This window comes from Pelophylax lessonae (genome assembly GCF_965119305.1).
Source record: "Pelophylax lessonae genome assembly, chromosome: 2".
Lineage (NCBI taxonomy): Eukaryota > Metazoa > Chordata > Amphibia > Anura > Ranidae > Pelophylax > Pelophylax lessonae.
In genome coordinates, this window is record NC_138769.1 from 397,712,942 (window position 1) to 397,739,975 (window position 27,034).

The following is a 27,034-nucleotide window of genomic DNA, read 5'->3' on the forward strand; positions in this document are numbered from 1 at the left end:
ATTACGATATCAGTGCAGCTATTTTTTAATAAGATATCAGTGTAGCGCAGGTCAATGGACATAATACGATATCAGTGCAGCTATTTTTTTAATAAGATATCAGTGTAGCGCAGGTCAATGGACATAATACGATATCAGTGCAGCTATTTTTTAATAAGATATAAGTGCAGCGCAGGTCAATGGGCATAATAAGATATCAGTGCAGCACATTTTTAATAAGATATAAGTGTAGCGCAGGTCAATGGATATAATCAGTGCAGCACTATTATGGACTATGTTTAGGATTTGATAATTTGACCCTTAATGCATGTCTGCTTTATTGTTCTTTCAAGTTCTGTTTTGCGCTGTTTGGCTTTATGTACTTTTCTAGATCAATGGACATGGTGTGAAGAAGCCCTAAAAGTGACCAGCCCTTAGCACAGTCCTTAGGGAGCAACTGATATGCAGCAAACAGTGGCTGGCGGGGACAATCAAAGAGCATGCTCATCTAAAGGGATGCCAGAGATGCCTTCTTTCATATAACACAGGAGCTCCTGACTCCTCCAAGTCATTGAGCAGCTAGCAGCGCTGGAGACAGGAGGAGGTAACCGACAGCAGCAGCAGGGAAGCTGAGTTCTTCTTCTCCCTCCCCATCACATCCTGTCCTCTTCTTCACCCTGTGCACGCTAGCTTCAGGCATCTATGATAAAAAATCATAGAAAGTCTTGTTTTTTCCCCCATTTTCATCTGTGGCTTTGTCATTCACTATTGAGCATCTTTTCTCTCTCCTTAGTTAAGAGTCCTGTCTCAGCAGCCCAGTCTGGTGCACAAGTGCACAGAGAGAGATCAAGCTTTCGGAGAGGTTGGAGTCGTCGCGCGCTGGGTTGATGGAATCCTAATCTGGAGTCGGGAAGGACAGCTGGTCGAAGCGATGGTGCCTCTCTTCACAAACGCCTGCAGGTTGTTACTAAGGCTCTGAGCAAAACTTGGGCAGCACCAGTTCAACTCATTGAGGAAGAGGGTAGGGTGCCTAGAGATGAGCAGAGTCTTGTGGTGTGGATGATATTGGTCCTGGTTTGGATTTTGGATAAGTGTTGTTTCCCTTGAACATTGCAGACTATATAAACGACGTGCCTTGGGAACTAAGCTACTTTTTTGCCCTGGTCAGGATTTGTCAGCAGCCTACAGGGGTCGTCGGCTATGCCTCCTGTCAGATGCTGTCTGGATTAACTAAGAAACTAACAGAGAGGAATGCACAACCCATAACTTTTCCTACCTAAACTTTAAATAGCTGCCTTTAACTCAGCTTTATAAACCGCTTACGGATTTGGGAAATTTTCGTGGCTACATCCATTCTGCTTTTATGGCCAGATACTTCCTTCGAGGATTATAATAAAATGAATGCTAACTGTGCCCCTGCTCTTCATTAACAGGTTAATGCAGCCGTTTCATCACCACTGGCCAGTTTCTCGCATGCCCAGCCCCTGCGTAGCATCCGGCATGGTCATGTGATTGCTAAGAGCGCTAAGCGGAGCGCAAAAAAAGCAAAAAAACACTGCTATGGTATTGCTGCTGCATTCCTTTAAAAAAAAAAAAAAAAACAAGGCAACGTGCCAGAATTTGAGTGATTACAAGTGAAGAAGAATGAGCTATGAAATGTAATGTCAGTACCGATGCGTTGCATCCCGTAGGTATTTCACATACTGAACAATATGCATAGAGTAGCTCGTGTGTCAAATTGTTGGTGAATGTAATCTACTGGAAAGGAGACCGTTAAAGCTGAACTACAACACAAGCTTGCCATAGGAGCTGGACACTGCTTTTGTGGCTCCTGAGACTAAGGTGCCAGATCCTCACTATGACTGCCAAGAGAAGATGCCCAGGGCTGTTGTGGAGCTTCACTCAATACCATGCCCACTATGACAACTGCTACATCTACTGTTGCCTTCTGATTCTCATCACTGCCAGGGGTAAGTCATATCCAACAGCCAACAGACACTAACGCTCTTCCCAACCTATGTCTGGCATGGGACTGTAGAAGGTCTATGAATCACATGTTGAATAGAAGCTTTACATTGATGCATCTAGAATGAAGTCTTTTCCATTTAAATTCACCACGCTCCCTGCAAGGGTACCACCAAAGGTGTGGTTGGGTTTTGTTGGTGCTTTGTGATTCTATTAAACGTTGATGTTCCTAAGGGAGGGTGCTCAGATCTCCCACTTACTGTCATATATGTTTTCACGGTTGGTTATATATGTCCTCACTGTATGTGTCTGCTTGCAACTGGTTGTAAGCTAATGTTTTATAGAATCCGCAGCATTGTTGCTCATACATCATCAGGCCGGGTGGAGGATGCTCCTGCCTCTTTCATGAGCAGTTCTAAAAAATGTCATAAAGGTGGCTTGAAGCTTTTTCTGCTAAAGGTGTGACATATTCTGCTTGGTCCTCAAAAAAAAAAAAAAAAACGCTGGGCACTTTGCTCTGACACGAATGTGTATTGTGAGATGTCACATACATGCTGTTCTTTGGGTAAATGTGGCCCCCCTGTGGATCTCCTTTAACTCTTTTGTGCAGAGGCTACAAAGAAAAAAAAAAAAAAAGCATGACAACATCATGGGACATAATGTGGAGACGCAGATACTAATTAAATAGAAATTCAGTGGATGTGTCTCAGCATAGGGATTTGTGCACTGTTGAGCTTTGTCTCTTTGCATTCCCAGTGCCTGCTAATGTTATTTAAAGAAGCGAAGCGTGTGTAGCATTGCATACTAATAGAAAAGTAAAGAGTTAATGCGATTACAAGGTCCATTTGTTGCATGATTGAAATGCAAAATGCAATACAGCTGGAAGAGTAGGGCAAAACAGTCACTGAAATGTAAAATGCATACGTTTTTTCATATACGTGTATTACCATGCTGATTGATAATTAGCAAGGAAAACACATATAGACTACAAAACAATGAAATATCCTAATAATATTTTTATTTATTGTGTATTTAATGCAAAGAGGTGTGCAGAGGGACGCTGGACAGCCAGTTAAAAATCATCTTTAGCGTCTTAGTGTGGATAAATCATGAGAGCGGATTTCTGATTGGTTAATGGTTTACTGCATACTGTTTTTGTATTTAATAAGCCAAATTGTTTTGTGACAAATGTTGTCCATCTTTAGCTATAGGACCCATTGCTCATTGCTTTTCCTAACAGGAAAGTGTAACCTATTCTAAGTTGCAGATCCTCAGCATAGACATGAATAGGAATCACTTTCCCTGTCACACAAGCGTGGGGGGGAAATTATTGCATGTGGCGTTTTTGGAACTTGATTGCCCTCCTCCGTGCTCTTGTGACAAAGAGTGATCCCCATTCATGTCTATTGCTGAGCTAATGCAGCTCAGCAGATGGGAAGAACTGTGCCTTTTCTATTAACAAAAGCCCTGTGTGTAGAATCACCTATGTGATATCACCCTTAAAATAAACGCCTGCTTTAATCCAAGTCAGATAAGGTGAAGCTCTTTTGGCTTTATTGCTTCGATTTTAAATTCCCCAGCTGAAATCCTATCATGTTTGAATTTTTACTGGAATGTCATTTTATTACACCAATGCCTGTTGCGGAATGTGTTCCTTTTTAGCACAATCTGTTTGTGCTATGTCATCTGGCTGTTTATTTCACTTGGAAAATGTAAATGACTTCTCAAAATGACAGAGTATTTGTCGTTCCGTGCTAAATCCACTTCGACGTACATGGTCAGTGAGGACACTGGCTCTCTAGGGAGAGGCGTGGGTATTGAGTTATGTATATGATAAAGAGCGTAGACATGATCGGCTGTCATTTCTGCTGATAAGACAAAAATACAATAAAAAGGCTAAACACGTAGGTAGTATATGGCCCCTGGCAATCTTTATACATTATGCTTTTAATACGCATGTATGTGAGTTAGGTGTATCTTCCTCATTAAATCTGCTATTTGGATCCATTTTTGCACACAGCAGAACCAATTTTTGCATGATGACCAATTACGCTACAAGTATATATTTGTGTTTTGGAAGAAGAATACACAATATACATGCAGTTAGTGCTTCTGGTGGGAATTTATTCCAGAAACACTGTGCCATAACCTCACACCCAGTGTTCACCACCAAATGTATCTATAGGCATAAGACAGTTGCTGCACAACTCTTCTGCGTAACGATCAAGCCATTGACATGCATGTTTATACCTTTTGCAGACACCTCCAGCACTGGCATTATCTCAGGGAAACATTAGAGACAGTCAAGGATAGTGCACTCAAGGGGGATTGATTGTTCTCTTTGGTAGTTGTTTCCTGACTAGACCATTGGAATAGGCAACAATTATGTTCTGTCTATAGCAATGTTTTCTAACCTATCCCTCAAGTAGCCCCAACAGGCCATGTTTTTGGAACATAAAGAGATAAAATAGCTGTCATAAATACCTAGACGATGACATTGATTTTAAAGCAGTGTTTCTCAACCTTTTTTTTAGCCAAGGCTCCCTTTAAAATTCTGCACAATCTTGAGGCACTACATTCTAAAATGTAAAAAACTGAGCTTTTTGTATTACATAATGTAGCAACATTCACACCTGTAGGGCACCCAACGTTAAAGATGACTTATCCTACACCTTTTGCTCCCTAGTACTGATTAGTGCTCCAATATTTCTCTTCTCCTTCAGTTTCTCTCCCTCACTCAGTTAGTGTGAGCCAAGTGCTGAAATAAAGGAGCAGGGGAGGATGCTGTGCAGGGGCCCGATGTCCTCCTTATCAACCTATTACATCATTGGTTGTTAGGATGCTAGTGGCTGGAAGGCTGTGATGGTGCACAATGAAAACATGTGGCTTTGTGTAACTAAAAGACAGGATTCACCCACTTGCTAGATTGTATACAGTTTTTGGGCAATTTTAAGGGATTTTGCCAAGGCACCCTTGAATAAATTTAAAGACACCCCAGGGTTGAAAAATAGTGATTTAAAGCACCTATGCAAGGTGAAGGAAAGTCTGAAAACATGACCTGATGGGGATATTTTAGCACTAAGTTGAAACCACTGATCTGTAGGTATCTTTTCCAATGTGTAGCAAATTTGCGTTGCAAGTCTTTAGGAAGAGAAAAGTTGCAGCGATGAGTCTACAGCAAGAGCTCTGCAAGTTTACAGCATGAAAATTCAGTCACAGTGACCTCTGTGGTGGGATGACTATTGCGCAACCAGTATTGAACCAGAACTCTAGAAAGTTGGTCTGGAGTCAAGCAAAGCATGCAATTGTGCAACAAACTTGTGAAGCCTGGCAAGTCTAGCAATGGCTTAGCAAGTTATTTTCAAGCTTCCAGCACCACTGTTGCTATCTGGGATAACACCCATGTGTGAAAACGAAGTAGCTTTTGGGGTCAGTCCATCAGTTATCCATAGTATACCCCCTAATAAAACACGTAATAGAGAAAAAAAAGCAGAACATTCATTTTAAAGTAACCTGTGCTTTGTCCAAGCAGTATAAAGCCACAGGTTCAGTTTAATTGCCAACCTCTCCAGCAGCACATGTTCAGCTACCTTTCCAAACTGTGACTTGAAGTGTTCACAAAGCTAATGACTTTCTTCCACTTCCGATGTGATCATGCAGTCATGGGTGCCTCAGTGGCCAATCGCCAAGTACCAAGATATCCCAGGGGAAGAAGATTGCACCAGTAGAATGTGTGGTTTGGAAATTTTCATTTTTGGAACATGCTTTCAATTTTCTTGTTTCATAAACGTTTCATTGCAAAAGATTAAATATACAGAAAGCAAACTCTTATGCATAAGGTAAATACATTCATGACTAGCATAAATCAAACATAAGACTTCCATCGGGAACCAAAGAGGACTCATCTGTATCAGACGAGTTAACGTCAAATGGAAACCGATGAGTGTAAAAAAGGGCGATTGAAAAGAAAAGAAGGAACCTAAAAGTATGATAAGAAGATAAATAAAGAGGGGTGGGGAGGGGGAGAAGGGGGCAAGGGAGAGATACTAAAAAAAAAATAGGTGCCATCATCAAGTGCATGACCACCTAGTCAAGGACCTCAAGCATAGTGGAAGGGCCCCGGGGAGAAGAATTTAAAGTGAACTGATTATTTCCAGTTGCTCTGTCAAACTAACCTGGATGTTACTACGTAAGATACCTATACTTAGCGGACTCCTTGAAATCAAGCCAACAATGCCATGTCTTTATGAATTTGGACATCCTGTCATGTGAGATTTGATTCCGTTTTTCCATCTCCTCCATGTGGTTAATCCTATGAAACCATTCGCATATCGATGAGTGATTGTGGAGTGCCAGTGGTATGGAATACAGAGTTTGGCTGCATTTAATATACACATCACCAAAGATTTATGTTATGCGGTCTTCATCAGGGAGGTATGGTGCAATAGAAATTGCGCCGGGGTGTAGTCTAGGCTGTAAGAGGTAACTCTCTAGATTATACTGTGTACTTGTGACCAAAAGGGCTGACGACCACCACACTGACTTCTGTTCTGCATCTTCACCAGAGGTTGGAAGCAGTAGGGTAAAGTTTATGAAGCCTGAAAGGGGTTCTGTATCAACGAAAAAATATCTGGTACCCATTTTCTCAAACCGCCACAATGAATTGAGCCCTTATGAACAGATATGCAAACATACCCCCATTCTTTGTTTGAAAGAGCCTGATTTAACTTCTGGGCTACTTTCAATTTTCTATTGATTAGCGAAATAAAAGTGATGTTTGTATTCAGCTGCAGTGATGAGGACATTTGAAGGAGCAGGATTGAAAATGTTTCTCAAACAAATGAATTTCTAGGTTTTCATTTGGGAAAAATCATACATTTTGTAATGAAACCTGGTGAATACATTTGGGATTCAATTCAAACATCAGGTCTAAATAGAATTTTAGGACTTTCAAATTAGATTAGTTGATTCAATGATGGCAAGAAAGAGTGTTCTGACAAACGATTTTTCTACAAATGTTCGAATAAAAATTCTGTGTGGCCAGCTCGTGTGCTCCCTTATCCCCTAAAGTGCTGGGTACTTCTCTTCTGACTGCTAAACTATTGCAGTGGGGGAATGGGGGAATGATGGAAAGGTGAGTATGTGCTGCTGGGCATGAAAGCAGTTAAGTAAACCTATTGCTTTTACTTGCCTTGGCAAGCACAGGATCACTTTAAAGACACCTCCTTAAGAAGTAAATGAAATAAAAGAAATTGTGTGTTGCATAACTATGTCAAGTATAAACTATATTTAAAAAGTGAAATAGACCAAATACTAAAAACTTTAGGTTAAACATTTACTTTAGTTCTGCTACCGGTTAACAGTGTCCTAATGTAATAAAAGCCCCCTGTTCCTTAAAAGACCAAGTTCCCTTAAGTTTTACCTTCATTTTTACCTGTATCTAAATAGTGAAATAAAATTATAATTCAAACTTGTGTTTTGCCCATCCAGGACAAGTAACAGATTTGTTTTGATCATCCTCCCCTCCTCAGTATATATATATAGATGCACACCCCTCACATTTTTGTAAATATTTTATTATATCTTTTCATGTGACAACACTGAAGAAATGACACAGAAGTGTAAATTTGCTGTCCCCTCAAAATAACTCAACACACAGCCCTAATGTCTAAATCCCTGGCAACAAAAGTGAGTACACCCCTAAGTGAAAATGTCCAAATTGGGCCCAATTAGCCATTTTCCCTCCCAGGGTTTCATGTGACTCGTTAGTGTTACAAGGTCTCATTTTTGGTGTTATCGCTTTCACTATCTCATACTGGTCACTGGAAGTTCAACATGGCACCTCATGGCAAAGAGCTCTCTGAGGATCTGAAAAAAGAATTGTTGCTCTACATTAAGATGGCCTAGGATATAAGAAGATTGCCAAGACCCTGAAACTGAGCTGCAGCACGGTGGCCAAGACCATAGAACGGTTTAACAGGACAGGTTCCACTCAGAACAGTCCTCGCCATGGTTGACCAAAGACATTGGGTGCACATGCTCAGCGTCATATCCAGAGATTGTCTTTGGGAAATAGACATATGAGTGCTGCCAGCATTGCTGCAGAGGTTGAAGGGGTGGGGGTGGGGGTCAGCCTGTCAGTGCTCAGACCATACGCTGCACACTGCATCAAATTGGTCTGCATGGCTGAATAAAATTGGTAGTGTGCTAAATAAACTGTGTAAATACATTAAACAATGTGTATAAATGGGTGTACAAACCAATAAACTATAATAAGGTGTGATCTTTAACAACAAAAATCCATATAAAAGACCATAAAAGTCCTTTAGTGTAACAATCACACCAGTGCTTCAGTGAAGATCCCAATTTACAACAGGTGAACTTGTAACAAGAAATGAAATGCTTTAAATTGTGCAGGTGTTCCCCTTACCAGACGGGTAAAAATAAGGTGCAATATACTTTTCCAAAAAACATTGGTGCAGTGATGTAGAAAGACCAGCTCTGCCCACCTAGTGTATGGTCAAGAGTAAATAGCCTCTTACCAGATGGAATCAGAAAAAAGGGTATTATGGTAGCCTCTGGGTTTCTCTCTCTCACCAACAGCAGCATATAATCTGAACGTTCCCCCAAATGTATGGCTTCCTGTTATTCCGTGGAGTGAAGCTCCGTCCCGGTGGTCACAGGTGTTCCTAGATAGAAGTAGATCAAGGCTTGTCATAGACCCATATAGACCTCCATAGGATCACCGCGAGGCTGCAAAGCTCAGCAGGCATGGGACTGGTCGAAGCAGAGTTCTTGAAAGAAGTGTCAGAATTCAGGCTGGAACATAAGCATTAGCAGCTTCCAGAATTGACAAGATGGCTGCAGCTCCAAACAGCACCTCTCTCAGCTGGGTGATGACAAGAAGTGGAGGGGATGTGGCTGCATGTTTCAGGGCAGACAGGAGGGCCCCTTTATCAAACCATAAGACAGCATGGCTGTCATCCCAGAAAGAAGCCTCTTCCAAAGATGATGCACAAGAAAGCCCACAAACAGTTTGCTGAAGACAAGCAGACTAAGGACATGGATTACTGGAACCATGTCCTGTGGTCTGATGAGACCAAGATAAACTTATTTGGTTCAGATGGTGTCAAACGTGTGTGGCAAGAACCAGTTGAGGAGTACAAAGACAAGTGTGTCTTGCCTACATTTAAGCATGGTGGTGGGAGTGTCATGGTCTGGGGCTGCATCAGTGCTGCCGACACTGGGAAGCTACAGTTCATTGAGGGGTCCTTGGATTCCAATATGTACTGTGACATTACTGAAGCAGAGCATGATCCCCTCCTTTCGGAGACTGGGCCACACAAACATTAATGGCTGTGTGTTGAGTTATTTTGAGGGGACAACTAATTTACACTGTTATACAAGCTGTACACTCACTACTTTACATTGTAGCAAAGTGTAATTTCTTCAGTGTTGTCACATGAAAAGATATAATAAAATATTTACAAAAATTTGAAGGGTGTACTCACTTTTGGGAGATACTGTGTATATATATATATATATATATATATATATTGATCCCTTGCTTATGCATTTGGCACTGGAAGGTCATTTTTAAAAAAAATACTCTATAAAGTCAATGAACACTATTCTATAATTCTAAGCTAAACCAAAATCCAGATAGCTGTACAACATAAAGCGAAGCCTGCCACAAACGCTTCACATATTTTTCACAGCTCCATGCTGTCCTCTCTCTACAGCAGACCAGCTGTTAGGATGAGTGCCCCCTAGTGGTACAGGAGCCAACATTGTCCTCCCGTGCCTGCACATGTGCAGCATTATCTCATGTTGCTACAGATGACCTCAGCAGCTGCGACATTCTTTCTCCTGTTGCAGTCACTGAGCTCACCTGCTCAGTGAAGAGCATTATGCACACCGGTGACGCTGGAAAGTAAGGTGTTACTTTCTCTTGTACTCAGTAAAGAAAAAAGTTGCGATAGTGCTGCTAAATAGTGAACAATCAATCAATCAGTCATCCAATGAGAAAATATATAAATAAAGCTGCGCTAACAAATGAAACAGTCCATGTGAATGTCCATAAATGAAAGGGAAAAATGATGACCCTTGTGCAGGTACCGCTTACCAGATTCCAATCATTAAAGAGCCAAGAAATTAAAGGCAGAGTCTTCAAATGTGGAACACAGCAAGCTTCATAGGGCTCCAATGTAAATCTCCTCAGTGGTATATGAATAGAAGGAGAAAAACAACACCATAGTGTAAACCAGTAACAAAAATGGGAAAAAAATGCGTTGTGACTTGTGCGGGTACCGCTTACCAGAAGTAGCAGATACTGTAGCCAAAATGATGGGAACCGAATCCACAGACCTCAGAAGGCAGCAACCCGTACCATGGTGATGCAGGTGTCCAGGGATACGTTTAAATGAGGAAAAAAAAGGCAAACGCCATAGCGTAAAACCATAAAACAAACGATGATAACACCCAAATAGTGGTAACTAAAAATCCAATAGTGGTGAATAGTGACAGCCACCACCGAAGAGGGTAGGTTCCCTTATTGACTGTACCAAGAAGTTTAAGCAGGTAGTGAGATAAACCGCTTACCAGATAGACTAGAAGGTAGACATATAATAGAACCTAGAGGGCACCAGTGAGAATGGGTACTCTTACCAGCTCCAGATATTAATTGAGCGGGGGTTCAAAGTGACGCTGGACAACACTCCTGATAGCGCTCGTCAACCAGACTTTTCCAGCTCTTTTCGGAGGTTTTCCTGCTCTTCATCTGATAAAGTGTCCTTTAATGTCTCAACTGCAAGATTTGCTGAAACCTGAAAGTGTACCAGAAGGGGAAGATGCAGTTGAGACATTAAAGGACACTTTATCAGATGAAGAGCAGGAAAACCTCCGAAAAGAGCTGGAAAAGTCTGGTTGACGAGCGCTATCAGGAGTGTTGTCCAGCGTCACTTTGAACCCCCGCTCAATTAATATCTGGAGCTGGTAAGAGTACCCATTCTCACTGGTGCCCTCTAGGTTCTATTATATGTCTACCTTCTAGTCTATCTAGTAAGCGGTTTATCTCACTACCTGCTTAAACTTCTTGGTACAGTCAATAAGGGAACCTACCCTCTTCGGTGGTGGCTGTCACTATTCACCACTATTGGATTTTTAGTTACCACTATTTGGGTGTTATCATCGTTTGTTTTATGGTTTTACGCTATGGCGTTTGCCTTTTTTTTCCTCATTTAAACGTATCCCTGGACACCTGCATCACCATGGTACGGGTTGCTGCCTTCTGAGGTCTGTGGATTCGGTTCCCATCATTTTGGCTACAGTATCTGCTACTTCTGGTAAGCGGTACCCGCACAAGTCACAACGCATTTTTTTCCCATTTTTGTTACTGGTTTACACTATGGTGTTGTTTTTCTCCTTCTATTCATATACCACTGAGGAGATTTACATTGGAGCCCTATGAAGCTTGCTGTGTTCCACATTTGAAGACTCTGCCTTTAATTTCTTGGCTCTTTAATGATTGGAATCTGGTAAGCGGTACCTGCACAAGGGTCATCATTTTTCCCTTTCATTTATGGACATTCACATGGACTGTTTCATTTGTTAGCGCAGCTTTATTTATATATTTTCTTCTTGGGGTGTCAGTCGCACTTGAAGCTGCTGCTTTGTTTTTTTTGAATTAGCGCAGTTGTTTTTTCTCCTTCAGTCATCCAATGAACTGAATCAAGCAAATTGTGACTTACATAAATATTGGGTAACAATAAACTCCTGTGCTATAAAATTGCTAAAACATTGATACATTGGAAAACACATTTTAGGTAATAGATAAAGTCCCAACAGTCCACACATAAAGTGCTCTAGTGTCTCTTCATATTTCAATATGTGTTCCACCCTATAACAAGTGTACTCCGTCACCAGGGGATCCTCAAAGGGAACACAGCATAATTGTAATCAATCCTGTACACCAGATAGTAGGTCCTCTGCTCACTTCCTCCTCTGATGATAAATCTTCTGGGATGACTCCACAGAACTCTCAGGATAAAGGAAACAATCTCTAGTAGTGCAGTATCATAGTTAAAATGCATAAGAGCATACCAGCCAAGCTTAAAGAAATGTACAGTAAAACCTTGGTTTGAGAGTAACTTGGTTTAAGAGCGCTTTGCAAGACAAGCAAAATTTTCAAATAAATTTTGACTTGGTTTACAAGCGATGTCTTGATATACAAGTAGCCTCAAGTCACAGCTGAGTAGAAAAGAGAAGAGAGGCACCTCTAAGTGTAGCAATATGGTTAAATTTAATGAAGGTACAAACTTTAGCAACTCAGATGGTTGATGATTGGAACAGGCACATCTAAGGATGCAGGCATCCAGGCTAAAGCTGTCCACATAGACCGTCCTCCACACCACCATCTACGTCATCCCTTCCATGCTGCCCCTCGCTTTCAGATCGCTTTACTGCAGGGTGGTCTTCCCGGTCAGGATTACAGACTGGCAGTCGGCGGTGCAGAAGATAGTCTATGTGGACAGCTTTACCCCCAATGCCTGCATACTTAGATGTGCCTATTTTATTCATCAACCATGCGAGTTGCTAAATGTTGTACCTTCATTAAATGGAACCATATTGCTACACTTAGAGGCGCCTCTCTTCTCTTTCATACTCTGTAGCTCCTGCTGGATTTTGCTTATAATCCCCTTGTGGAAGCGGCTATTTGTGGATGGACATTTTATGGTTATATAACCTCTCGCAATGCTATAATCTTTTTATATGGACTATAAACTGAAGGACTTTTGAATAAATGTTTGTGGAACGAATCATCTGAGTTTCCATGAATTCTTATGGGGAAATTTGCTTTGATATAAGAGTGCTTTGGATTACAAGCATGTTTCCGGAACGAATTATGCTCGCAATCCAAGGTTTTACTGTACTTACATTTATTCAGTTAAAAAGAAGCATTATGATATAACAGAGTAACAGGGTCTCACAGCATCCAGATCAAGTATGAGTCAAAGTATGACTCCCCCTTTACGTGTTACACCACTCACTCACGTGGCTTCTTCTAGGGGGTTCTCGCCCTAACAGCTGATCCATCCTCGCGAGAGGACAGAATGGAGCTGTGAAAAATATCAGAAATGTTTGTGGCAGGCTTCACTGCATGTAGGAATGGCCTACAGGTATATGAGGAACATAAATAGATATTTTTCAAATTGGATTCGTTTAAAATGATAGAATATTTTTTTGATTTTTTGGTGAACAAACTTTTTAATGGAGGTGCATGTGTCTCACCCTATGTGATTGGGCTGGGTCAGTCAGTGATATCGTACAAGGAGTCCATAGCCCTGTGTAAAATTTGACTCCCTGACTCATAGCTTATACGGGACTTTCTTTTTGCTTCCTGTGGCTGAACAGAGCAGAAGGGAAGAAAAGGGAAGGTATGATTAGGGGATGGTATATGGGCATGCGCCCCCCCCCGCTACAGTAGTTACGCCATACAGTTATGTACAGTTACGTCGTGGGACAGAGCCGACAGTAAATCGAGAAATAATAATTTTGTGTGAACTGCTGATTCAGATTGTGCAATTCGCTTTAGAATTATTATAATTTACAATTATGAAGGGCGAGGGCCAGCCTGAAAGGATATCAATTGATTTAGTTGTATAGACATCATATAGTTTAGATTTTAAACATGTATGGCCAGATTTTGCTGAGAAACAGCATGTTGACAAGCGAATACTGAAAAAATGTTTTCAAGCTCAGAGGAGATCTTTATTAGCTATGAATTCTAAAACTACTAGGAATAAAATAGGACATATGAGAAATCCTTTGTGATTTGGTTCTCTATTGTTCATTATAATTACATGATGAGTTGAATATCTACTTTAGTTAATGTGCAGCTCAGTGAGCCTAATAAATGTCTGTCAATCAATTCCTGTGATTTCTGGAGAAACAGACGAAACTGGCTTTGTATAAGGCATACCAGACCTAAACAGTTATTGCTACTGAGGGTGCTAACAGTCAGTGTGGGCCGTCTTGTTCAGTAGAACCCCTTCCACCCTAAAGTCAATTATAAAGACAAATGCACTTAAAGGAGACTGTCAAAGTAGAATGCTTGACTTCTTTGCTATAGGAAAAGACTAGAAAAGCAATATGTACATCCACAGATATTTAAATGTTTAAATATTTATTGAAGAGACAAGAACTCACTGCTCAAGGTGGTGTAATTGCCTGATGACTCACACAGGTGCATGCCCCGGCTCACCTCCATGAAAACTTGATAAAGGAAAAGGAATTGGCAGCACTCCAGGTTGAGTCAAAATCCAGATTTAAAGACTGGACATTCAAATATGACAATCGTGACAAGGTAGATGCGTTTCACACACTGACTGTGTGCTTAATCATTAAGCACACAGTCAGTGTGTGAAACGCGTCTACCTTGTCACGATTGTCATATTTGGATGTCCAGTCAATAAATCTGGATTTTGACTCAACCTGGAGTGCTGCCAATTCCTTTTCCTTAAAACATTTATTGTCTGAAAAAATTGTCTGAGTATGACTTCTTTAGATTTTTTTAAACTAGATTATTGTTTTTGGATTGCATATTAATAAAGTGTACAATATTAATCATATTGAAAAATAATATTTTTTTTAACAATATAATATACAATATAAAATAATATAGGCTACATTACTATATTATCCTAGAAAATTAATTTACTGTTGTATTTGATCTGTTTTGATGGCGAGATTTATACTGCCTGAAAAGAGGCCTGTATAGAGTTTGACCTCTCTTAAAAATGCTAGGTGTCTGGATGTCAAGTTGAATCAATGGTTTCCCTACTCAGTCTCACTGACCCAGAACAAGAACATCATTAGTTGTGACTTTTTTATCTGCATACTTGCTCTGGGTCATCGGCTTGAGACATATTGAAGCCAATAGATGAATATGACAGCCAGGGAATTATCATTTTTAGAAGGAGGTCAACTATGGTAGACCTGGTTTCTTTAAAATAAGATCTACAGTACATGCTTGCTGCAATAACACCACTGTCCAATAGGGAGCATCCAGGAGCTATTTGAGAGTGCCCAGGAGCAAAGATATCAAATACTATACAGTACTACTATGTTGTGTAGCTGCTGTTAGATCTGCGTGCAAGAATTAAGTTAAGCATTGACACAGAGTTTATTAACCCATAGTACGCTGTAGAGGCAGACTTAAAAAGTAACAATGAGCAGTCATTTAAATTACAAAATAACTTAAAAACTGGTTGCTGTGGGTTATCCTTTTGAGAACGCCAGATGTCAGTTATTTTATGATAGTACATTGTGGTTCTTTGCAATAATTTAACCAGTTTAGTTCCGGAGCCCCTTTCCTTTCACAAATACAGATGTTTTTGTTCTGAAGATACAGTATGTTGGATTTCACCCTGGTAATTTTTTTTTTTTTTTTTGGCAGCCAGACCATTTTTTTCAATAGTAGATGTACATACATCTATTTTAACTTTTTGAGTTTTAATTATGTAAAAGAGAGCAAACAAATTAATTTTCCAGTACATTTTCCAATTGCAATATTTTGCATGACTATTGCATATATACTCTAAAATATAACTGACAACGTCTTGTGACCACAAGGATAACATGTATGAAATGATTAAGCTCAAAGTCAGAATTTGCTATTCAATTTAGAAACGATGTTTTCCTTTTTGATGTTAGCTACATTCTGAGACATGCGAGATATAGAATTTGTAAAGTATATTAGTGTAACAGGAAAGCTGAAGTCCAGGCAGATAAAAAAAAAAAAACAGCAATGCAGTTATAACATATTTATAACATATCTCCTGTAGAGCAGCACTCAGATTATGGGAGGTAGTGGCAGCATTTGTAGCCAATCAGTTGCCCTGCATTTACAGTATATGTTGTGACAAGGGACATTTTGATTGGTGGTGGTAGTCTTCTCCTATTACCTAACTGTCTAAGCACAGGTTGGGGGAGGTGACCAAACATGCTGCTTAACTGCTGGAAAGGCAAGTGAGGTCACCAGACTGGCTGTGCCATTTGGCAGAGCTGTATGGATCTCAGGGCTAGGTGGGCAAAAATACAAATCATTTTGCAGATTACCTGGCTCACATATACATATTTTAGCTGTCAATGTATTATTTTTCCTGGATTTCAGCTTTAAGATAAAATTGATTTAGGGCCAAGTAGACAAAATGTAATATAATTGCAAATTTTGCACACATCCTAATTTTGATATTTTAAACTTATTTCTTCATTGGAGGGACAGCTGGATTAGGTCATAGGTGACTTGTTCCAGCACTCCTCATGCACCTGTGCAGCAATAGAATACTTATAACAGAGATCTATTGTTTGTTGTTATGGACAAACAGTAGATCACTTTGAGCTGATCAAAGATGGCTACTGAAGCCGAAAAAAAAAGGAACTGACACGTTTTTAATAATTTTCTTTTTTTTGCTACACTAAGGAAACATTGTGGGTACATCATGCTTCAGAGTGCTTGGCCCGAGCTTTAGCTCATCCTTAAACTGGTCCTGTGACTTTTTGGAGAACAAAGCCAAGTCTCGCAGCCAATCAGTATCTACTCTGATATTATATAGACAGTATAGAAAATTGAGTGGTATGATGATCTTATCTGGAAGTGTATTGTTGGGCAACTCCTGGCACAAATGCCCAGGTGGGCACACAATGCCTTTTTCAATGGCACCTGCTGTGATTGTTGGTCTCCTCTCCTGAACTGAGGACTCTTCTTCCTGTCTGGTAGCAAAGCAATACCTCTAGTGGTGGCTGTGACCAAGGGTAACCGTACGCCTTACAATTTGACCATTCAATTTTTGTATGATCAACTTTAGATCTACCAAAACTATGTAATCACATAATGACAGCCTAAATAAGCTATCCACTCAAGTGATATCCAATCAGTCAGGCCTTTGCACTACATACTGCTTGGTAGATCTAAAGCGAATTGTACAATCAGATTGTAATGTGTGTGTGTGGGGGGGGGGGCTTAAGCTCTTGGCGTGACTTTGGCATCCTGGAAGCAGCCGTACAGCTGTGGAAATGTGGAAGCCACAGAGTGAGGAGACTTTTTTGAAAGTTAGGGGGCATGACAAAAAGAAGGCAGATAGTTGTTGCCGGTTTTCTACAATTATCCAACCTGAGCTAGAATAATTACTATGGGGTTTGGGGCTGATTTGAGGTCTAAATGTACAGGCATTAGAGCTGATCTGAGGGCTGAGGTTTATGCATTGGGGCTGATTTGAGTGCTACAGTTCATGCTTTGGGGCTGATCTGAGGGTTACAGTTCATGCATTGGGGTTGATTTGAGGGCTGAGGTTTGTGTATTGGGGCTGATCTGAGTACTGGAGTTTATGCATGCATTGGGGCTGTAATGAGGACTGACGTTCATGCATGCTTCGGGGCTGATCTGAAGGATGAAGTTCATGCATGCATTGGGGCTGTTCAGAGGGCTAAAGTTCATGCATTGGGGCCAATCAGAAGGCTAAAGTTCATGCATTGGGTCTGATCAGAGGGCTACAGTTCATGCATTGGGGCTGATCAGAGGCCTAAAGTTCATATATTGGGGCTGATCCGAGGGCTAAAGTGCATGAATTGGTGCCGATCAGAAGGCTAAAGTTCATGCATTGGGTCTGATCAGAGGGCTACAGTTCATGCATTGGGGCTGATCACAGGGCTAAAGTTCATATATTGGGGCTGATCCGAGGGCTAAAGTGCATGCATTAGGGCCGATCAGAGGGCTAAAGTTCATGCATTGGGGCCGATCAGAGGGCTAAAGTTCATGCATTGGGGCTGATTAGAGGGCTAAAGTTCATATATTGGGGCTGATCAGAGGGCTAAAGTTCATGCATTGGAGCTGATCAGAGGTCTAAAGTTCAGATATTGGGGCTGATCAGAGGGCTAAAATTCATGCATTGGAGCTGATCAGAGGGCTAAAGTGCATGTATTAGGGCTGATCAGAGGACTAAAGTTCATATATTGGGGCTGATCAGAGGGCTAAAGAGCATGCATCGGGGTGGATCTGAGATAATTGGGTCTGATCTGAGATTTGAACATGTAGGAATAGAGGCCACTCTGAGGTCTAAATAAGGAACATGTTATTTGTGTGCACCACCTAATATAATAAGTATTATTGAGCTTAGCTTGTCATAAGCTGTACAGCTATGAGTGCAAAAATTTAAGACAAACATTATGACTACAGCACCCTATTGTTTTTGATCGATACAGTGGAATATTTTCTATCAGATTTATTACGTCCTGAGCTATATAAGTTTGCTAAAATGTGTTCGACAAATCTGTCCACTTGTTAACGTTTTCAAATGGGTGATCATGGTATTGATATTGCATGACCAACTATTGCCCCTACCCTTTTGTTCCTTATCAGAGACCATGAAATGAATAGCATAAACCTGGCTTCCAGATTGCAGAGCCCTTTATTACCTAATCATTATTGGATGTCCCTTTGGCATGTGTAGTACGTAATAGTAGAGATGAGAACTTGGTTAAAGCTGAACTCAGAAAAATATAGCAAAACATGCAGCCATGTACTGTATAGATTATTATTAGTTTTAATCCTCTATTTAGCAGTATCCGTACTGCAAGAGGGAGAAGAAACACAATGAGCAGATCTCTGATAATGTGCTGGCAAGAAACATGCTGATAGGAGGAGAGAACAAGGAGACAGAAAGATGAGCTCATCAGTCTGCTACTTCTCTGTTTACCGTTATTAGTAGTGTTGAGCGAACACGGACTGTATTATTCGTGTTCGTACCGAATAATTGGATTTTTTTTACCCGAACACGGACACGGACACTTTACTGTATGTTCGGGTAAAAATCCGTGTTCGGTCGTTTTATTTCCGGGTTTTGCATGCTTTGGCGCTCTTTTCATGGCGGGCTTTCAACAGCCAATCAACAATCGTTTAACTGGTGTGCCTTAAGCCATCCCAGCCATGCCTGCAAATGTCTTAGTAGCTGTGATTGGCCGTCTGAAGCATGTGACCAAGTCTTTATAAGTTCGAGGCAGCCGCCGCAGCAGCGTCATTCTGCTGCTTAGCTAAGGGACAGAGCACACATCAATGTGCTGGCTGCTGATTAGGGAAAGATAGGCAGGAAAAAAACATTTGTGTCCGGATAGAATTGAGGGACAGGTCGGAGTGTTTAGGCAGGGCGAGTTGTAGGCATTTTAGGGATAGAGTCTGCTGAATTATAGGGTCAGTGTCTTCTACAAACTACAATCGATATTGCTGTGTGGGGGGTGGGGTGAATCTGCACTCAATCCTGGTCTACGATCTCTTCTCAATCCTGTTAGGGACAGAGTCTGCTGAATTTTAGGGAAACTGTGTTCTACAAACTACAATCGATATTGCTGTGTGGTGTGGGATTGGAGATAGGCAGGTGTCAGTGATCCACATCCATTTTTCTGTGTGTGAGCTGCAGTGAACACAATCTTTTTGGGCTGCAGTGAACACAATCTTTTTGGGCTGCAGTGAACACAATCTTTTTGGGCTGCAGTGAACACAATCTTTTTGGGGTGCAGTGAACAAAATCTTTTTGGGGTGCAGTGAACACAATCCTTTTTGGTGTGCAGTGAACACAATCTTTGTGGGGTGCAGTGAACAAAATCCTTTGTGGGGTGCAGTGAACACAATCTTTTTGGGGTGCAGTGAACAAAATCCTTTTTGGGGTGCAGTGAACAACATCCTTTTTGGGGTGCAGTGAACACAATCTTTTTGGGGTGCAGTGAACAAAATCCTTTGTGGGGTGCAGTGAACACAATCTTTTTGGGGTGCAGTGAACACAATCTTTTTGGGGTGGAGTGAACAACATCCTTTTTGGGGTGCAGTGAACAAAATCCTTTTTGGGGTGCAGTGAACAAAATCATTTTTGGGGTGCAGTGAACACAATCTTTTTGGGGTGCAGTGAACACAATCTTTGTGGGGTGCAGTGAACACAATCTTTTTGGGGTGGAGTGAACAACATCCTTTTTGGGGTGCAGTGAACAACATCCTTTTTGGGGTGCAGTGAACACAATCTTTTTGGGGTGCAGTGAACACAATCTTTGTGGGGTACAGTGAACAGAATCTTTGTGGGGTGCAGTGAACACAATCTTTGGGGGGTACAGTGAACACAATCTTTTTGGGGTGCAGTGAACACAATCTTTGTGGGGTGCAGTGAACACAATCTTTTTGGGGTGGAGTGAACAAAATCATTTTTGGGGTGCAGTGAACAACATCCTTTTTGGGGTGCAGTGATCAAAATCCTTTTTGGGGTGCAGTGAACAGAATCTTTTTGGGGTGCAGTGAACAAAATCCTTTGTGGGGTGCAGTGAACAGAATCTTTGTGGGGTGCAGTGAACACAATCTTTGGGGGGGTACAGTGAACACAATCTTTTTGGGGTGCAGTGAACACAATCTTTGTGGGGTACAGTGAACAGAATCTTTGTGGGGTGCAGTGAACACAATCTTTGGGGGGTACAGTGAACACAATCTTTTTGGGGTGCAGTGAACACAATCTTTGGGGGGTACAGTGAACACAATCTTTTTGGGGTGCAGTGAACACAATCTTTGTGGGGTGCAGTGAACACAATCTTTGGGGGGGTACAGTGAACACAATCTTTTTGGGGTGCAGTGAACAACATCCTTTTAGGGTGCAGTGAACACAATCTTTGTGGGGTGCAGTGAACAACATCCTTTTAGGGTGCAGTGAACACAATCTTTGTGGGGTACAGTGAACAGAATCTTTGTGGGGTGCAGTGAACACAATCTTTGGGGGGTACAGTGAACACAATCTTTGTGAGGTGCAGTGAACACAATCTTTGTGGGGTGCAGTGAACACAATCATTGTGGGGTGCAGTGAACTCAATCTTTGTGGGGTACAGTGAACACAATCTCATACTTCTGAAGATTTGAGGGTGCTGCCTGTTCCATACTCCCCCTACTCCTCATCTAGCCTTTTAGGGGTACAAACAATAGTAATTGGGGCCTAGTGTGGTTGTGTACGTGTGATATACATACACTTTTTTTGGATCATATTTTCTATTCCGCTATTTAATCAAAAACCTTTGGGGATCAGTTAAATTGGGGGATAGTCTGTGTTGGTACGTGTGAGAGAGATCCACCTTTCCAAGTTGTTGGGGTTCATCTCATACTTCTGAAGGTTTGAGGGTGCTGCCTGTTCCATACTCCCCCTACTCCTAGCCTTTTAGGGGTACAAACAATAGTAATTGGGGCCTAGTGTGGTTGTGTACGTGTGATATACATACACTTTTTTTGGATCATATTTTCTATTCCGCTATTTAATCAAAAACCTTTGGGGATCAGTTAAATTGGGGGATAGTCTGTGTTGGTACGTGTGAGAGAGATCCACCTTTCCAAGTTGTTGGGGTTCATCTCATACTTCTGAAGGTTTGAGGGTGCTGCCTGTTCCATACCCCCCCTACTCCTCATCTAGCCTTTTAGGGGTACAAACAATAGTAATTGGGGCCTAGTGTGGTTGTGTACGTGTGATATACATACACTTTTTTTGGATCATATTTTCTATTCCGCTATTTAATCAAAAACCTTTGGGGATCAGTTAAATTGGGGGATAGTCTGTGTTGGTACGTGTGAGAGAGATCCACCTTTCCAAGTTGTTGGGGTTCATCTCATACTTCTGAAGGTTTGAGGGTGCTGCCTGTTCCATACCCCCCCTACTCCTCATCTAGCCTTTTAGGGGTACAAACAATAGTAATTGGGGCCTAGTGTGGTTGTGTACGTGTGATATACATACACTTTTTTTGGATCATATTTTCTATTCCGCTATTTAATCAAAAACCTTTGGGGATCAGTTAAATTGGGGGATAGTCTGTGTTGGTACGTGTGAGAGAGATCCACCTTTCCAAGTTGTTGGGGTTCATCTCATACTTCTGAAGGTTTGAGGGTGCTGCCTGTTCCATACCCCCCCTACTCCTCATCTAGCCTTTTAGGGGTACAAACAATAGTAATTGGGGCCTAGTGTGGTTGTGTACGTGTGATATACATACACTTTTTTTGGATCATATTTTCTATTCCGCTATTTAATCAAAAACCTTTGGGGATCAGTTAAATTGGGGGATAGTCTGTGTTGGTACGTGTGAGAGAGATCCACCTTTCCAAGTTGTTGGGGTTCATCTCATACTTCTGAAGGTTTGAGGGTGCTGCCTGTTCCATACTCCCCCTACTCCTAGCCTTTTAGGGGTACAAACAATAGTAATTGGGGCCTAGTGTGGTTGTGTACGTGTGATATACATACACTTTTTTTGGATCATATTTTCTATTCCGCTATTTAATCAAAAACCTTTGGGGATCAGTTAAATTGGGGGATAGTCTGTGTTGGTACGTGTGAGAGAGATCCACCTTTCCAAGTTGTTGGGGTTCATCTCATACTTCTGAAGGTTTGAGGGTGCTGCCTGTTCCATACCCCCCCTACTCCTCATCTAGCCTTTTAGGGGTACAAACAATAGTAATTGGGGCCTAGTGTGGTTGTGTACGTGTGATATACATACACTTTTTTTGGATCATATTTTCTATTCCGCTATTTAATCAAAAACCTTTGGGGATCAGTTAAATTGGGGGATAGTCTGTGTTGGTACGTGTGAGAGAGATCCACCTTTCCAAGTTGTTGGGGTTCATCTCATACTTCTGAAGGTTTGAGGGTGCTGCCTGTTCCATACCCCCCCTACTCCTCATCTAGCCTTTTAGGGGTACAAACAATAGTAATTGGGGCCTAGTGTGGTTGTGTACGTGTGATATACATACACTTTTTTTGGATCATATTTTCTATTCCGCTATTTAATCAAAAACCTTTGGGGATCAGTTAAATTGGGGGATAGTCTGTGTTGGTACGTGTGAGAGAGATCCACCTTTCCAAGTTGTTGGGGTTCATCTCATACTTCTGAAGGTTTGAGGGTGCTGCCTGTTCCATACCCCCCCTACTCCTCATCTAGCCTTTTAGGGGTACAAACAATAGTAATTGGGGCCTAGTGTGGTTGTGTACGTGTGATATACATACACTTTTTTTGGATCATATTTTCTATTCCGCTATTTAATCAAAAACCTTTGGGGATCAGTTAAATTGGGGGATAGTCTGTGTTGGTACGTGTGAGAGAGATCCACCTTTCCAAGTTGTTGGGGTTCATCTCATACTTCTGAAGGTTTGAGGGTGCTGCCTGTTCCATACCCCCCCTACTCCTCATCTAGCCTTTTAGGGGTACAAACAATAGTAATTGGGGCCTAGTGTGGTTGTGTACGTGTGATATACATACACTTTTTTTGGATCATATTTTCTATTCCGCTATTTAATCAAAAACCTTTGGGGATCAGTTAAATTGGGGGATAGTCTGTGTTGGTACGTGTGAGAGAGATCCACCTTTCCAAGTTGTTGGGGTTCATCTCATACTTCTGAAGGTTTGAGGGTGCTGCCTGTTCCATACTCCCCCTACTCCTCATCTAGCCTTTTAGGGGTACAAACAATAGTAATTGGGGCCCAGTGTGGTTGTGTACGTGTGATATACATACACTTTTTTTGGATCATATTTTCTATTCCGCTATTTAATCAAAAACCTTTGGGGATCAGTTAAATTGGGGGATAGTCTGTGTTGGTACGTGTGAGAGAGATCCACCTTTCCAAGTTGTTGGGGTTCATCTCATACTTCTGAAGGTTTGAGGGTGCTGCCTGTTCCATACTCCCCCTACTCCTAGCCTTTTAGGGGTACAAACAATAGTAATTGGGGCCTAGTGTGGTTGTGTACGTGTGATATACATACACTTTTTTTGGATCATATTTTCTATTCCGCTATTTAATCAAAAAACTTTGGGGATCAGTTAAATTGGGGGATAGTCTGTGTTGGTACGTGTGAGAGAGATCCACCTTTCCAAGTTGTTGGGGTTCATCTCATACTTCTGAAGGTTTGAGGGTGCTGCCTGTTCCATACTCCCCCTACTCCTAGCCTTTTAGGGGTACAAACAATAGTAATTGGGGCCTAGTGTGGTTGTGTACGTGTGATATACATACACTTTTTTTGGATCATATTTTCTATTCCGCTATTTAATCAAAAACCTTTGGGGATCAGTTAAATTGGGGGATAGTCTGTGTTGGTACGTGTGAGAGAGATCCACCTTTCCAAGTTGTTGGGGTTCATCTCATACTTCTGAAGGTTTGAGGGTGCTGCCTGTTCCATACCCCCCCTACTCCTCATCTAGCCTTTTAGGGGTACAAACAATAGTAATTGGGGCCTAGTGTGGTTGTGTACGTGTGATATACATACACTTTTTTTGGATCATATTTTCTATTCCGCTATTTAATCAAAAACCTTTGGGGATCAGTTAAATTGGGGGATAGTCTGTGTTGGTACGTGTGAGAGAGATCCACCTTTCCAAGTTGTTGGGGTTCATCTCATACTTCTGAAGGTTTGAGGGTGCTGCCTGTTCCATACTCCCCCTACTCCTCATCTAGCCTTTTAGGGTTACAAACAATAGTAATTGGGGCCCAGTGTGGTTGTGTACGTGTGATATACATACACTTTTTTTGGATCATATTTTCTATTCCGCTATTTAATCAAAAACCTTTGGGGATCAGTTAAATTGGGGGATAGTCTGTGTTGGTACGTGTGAGAGAGATCCACCTTTCCAAGTTGTTGGGGTTCATCTCATACTTCTGAAGGTTTGAGGGTGCTGCCTGTTCCATACCCCCCCTACTCCTCATCTAGCCTTTTAGGGGTACAAACAATAGTAATTGGGGCCTAGTGTGGTTGTGTACGTGTGATATACATACACTTTTTTTGGATCATATTTTCTATTCCGCTATTTAATCAAAAACCTTTGGGGATCAGTTAAATTGGGGGATAGTCTGTGTTGGTACGTGTGAGAGAGATCCACCTTTCCAAGTTGTTGGGGTTCATCTCATACTTCTGAAGGTTTGAGGGTGCTGCCTGTTCCATACCCCCCCTACTCCTCATCTAGCCTTTTAGGGGTACAAACAATAGTAATTGGGGCCTAGTGTGGTTGTGTACGTGTGATATACATACACTTTTTTTGGATCATATTTTCTATTCCGCTATTTAATCAAAAACCTTTGGGGATCAGTTAAATTGGGGGATAGTCTGTGTTGGTACGTGTGAGAGAGATCCACCTTTCCAAGTTGTTGGGGTTCATCTCATACTTCTGAAGGTTTGAGGGTGCTGCCTGTTCCATACTCCCCCTACTCCTCATCTAGCCTTTTAGGGGTACAAACAATAGTAATTGGGGCCCAGTGTGGTTGTGTACGTGTGATATACATACACTTTTTTTGGATCATATTTTCTATTCCGCTATTTAATTTAACTGGGCCTCCATGCGAGACCTGTGTGCCTTGTTGCGCTGTTTTGAGTACTCCACCAACATGGCCAGTGGCAATGACGCCGTTCTCAGCTTAACTATCCCACTTCTATGCCTCCTTGAAAAAACAATTCGGGCGATGATGGAAGAGGATGTGGCACAGGATGAGGAGGAGGAGGAGGATGAAGAGGTAACATTTCCAAGGCTTTCAGGGCAGTCATTCGCAAGGGGCTCCGAGGGTGGGTTCCTGCACACGCAAACGCCAGGGACGCAATTGTCCAGCAGGGGCACAGTTCTGGAGGATGAGGAGGATGAGAAGGAGGAGGAGCTGAAGGAGGAGATGGAACCATGTTCACAGCAGGGTGGCACCCAGGCCAGCTCATGGCCATCACTGGTGCGTGGCTGGGGGGATACAGAGGACACGGACGATACACCTCCCACAGAGGACAGCCTTTCGTTGCCTCTGGGCAGCCTGGCACACATGAGCGATTACATGCTGCAGTGTCTCCACAACGACCGCCGAGTTGCCCACATTCTAACTTGTGCTGATTACTGGGTGGCCACGCTGCTGGATCCCCGTTACAAGGACAACGTACCGTCCTTAATTCACTCACTGGAGCGCGATCGCAAGATGCGCGAGTACAAGCGCACGCTGGTAGACGCCATGCTGCTGGCATTCCCATCTGACAGCGGGGCCACAGTGGAAGCACAAGGCAGAGGAGGAGGAGGTCGCCAACGCAACCAGGGCACCGCCAGCACCTCAGAAGGCAGGGTTAGCATGGCCGAAATGTGGAAAAGCTTTGTCAGCACGCCACAACAAACAGCAGCACCAGCAGCTCAGATGGAACGTCTTAGCAGGAGGCAGCATTTTACCAACATGGTGGAGCAGTATGTGTGCACACGCCTACATGTAGTGAATGACGGGTCTGCCCCCTTCAACTTCTGGGTCTCCAAATTGGGCACATGGCCTGAGCTTGCCCTTTACGCCTTGGAGGTGCTGGCGTGCCCTGCAGCCAGTGTATTATCTGAACGGGTATTTAGCACGGCTGGGGGCGTTATAACAGACAAGCGCAGCCGCCTGTCCAGAGACAATGTGGACAAGCTCACGTTCATTAAAATGAACCAGGCATGGATCCCACGGGACTTTTCCGTACCTTATGCAGAATAGCAATGGATACCGACCTTACCCACCCATTGTTCCATTTTTGCTCTTTCTCACTCTTTTGGGGTGTACCCTCATTTAAAATTTTTGAAAAGAAGCAGTGTTGGCTACCTCGTCCTCCTCCTCAGGGCCAGATTAATGTAGGGGCTATTGGAGCTGCAGCTCCAGGCCCCTACCTTTTATATAGGCCCCGGGTTGGCCATATTCACTGTTACCGCTCTTCTGTCACTTGTAAACACAGAAGTCTGGCTTCTATGCTCGCTTCCCCAGGCAGCACCCTCAGAACCTCCCCACACAGCGTGAAGGCCGGACAAGGAGGGACAGTTGGCGATGCATGGATGTGTTTATGGGCTTCAGAGACAGCATCCCATGTTGAATTAGGCATGCATGGCTGCACCCTTCCTCCTCTGGGTGCATGGCAAGGCACGGCCCTTAAGGCCCTTCAAAATCCTCAGCACCAAGCCCATGATGCTGTTAATCCGGCCCTGGTCCTCCTCCACCGCCGCTTCCACCTACACCGCCCATAGGTGTGCGCAGCCTATTGCATTAAGGTGTGCACCCCA

At 42.3% G+C, this 27,034-nt stretch overlaps 1 protein-coding gene across 2 annotated transcripts in view; it reads left to right on the forward strand.

Moving 5' to 3' along the window:
* The first annotated feature begins 542 nt into the window (after positions 1–542).
* TMEM132E (transmembrane protein 132E) overlaps positions 543–27,034 on the forward strand; it is a 622,727-nt gene continuing 596,235 nt past the window's right edge. The window contains exons 1-2 of one of the 2 annotated variants that reach the window (XM_082247159.1): positions 568–583; positions 773–1,949. In XM_082247159.1, the coding sequence (XP_082103285.1) occupies positions 1,838–1,949 (112 nt within the window). In that variant the 5' untranslated portion in view covers positions 568–583; positions 773–1,837. Of the gene's footprint in view, positions 1,950–27,034 lie in introns of both variants that reach the window. The other variant, XM_082247158.1, reaches the window with a different exon arrangement.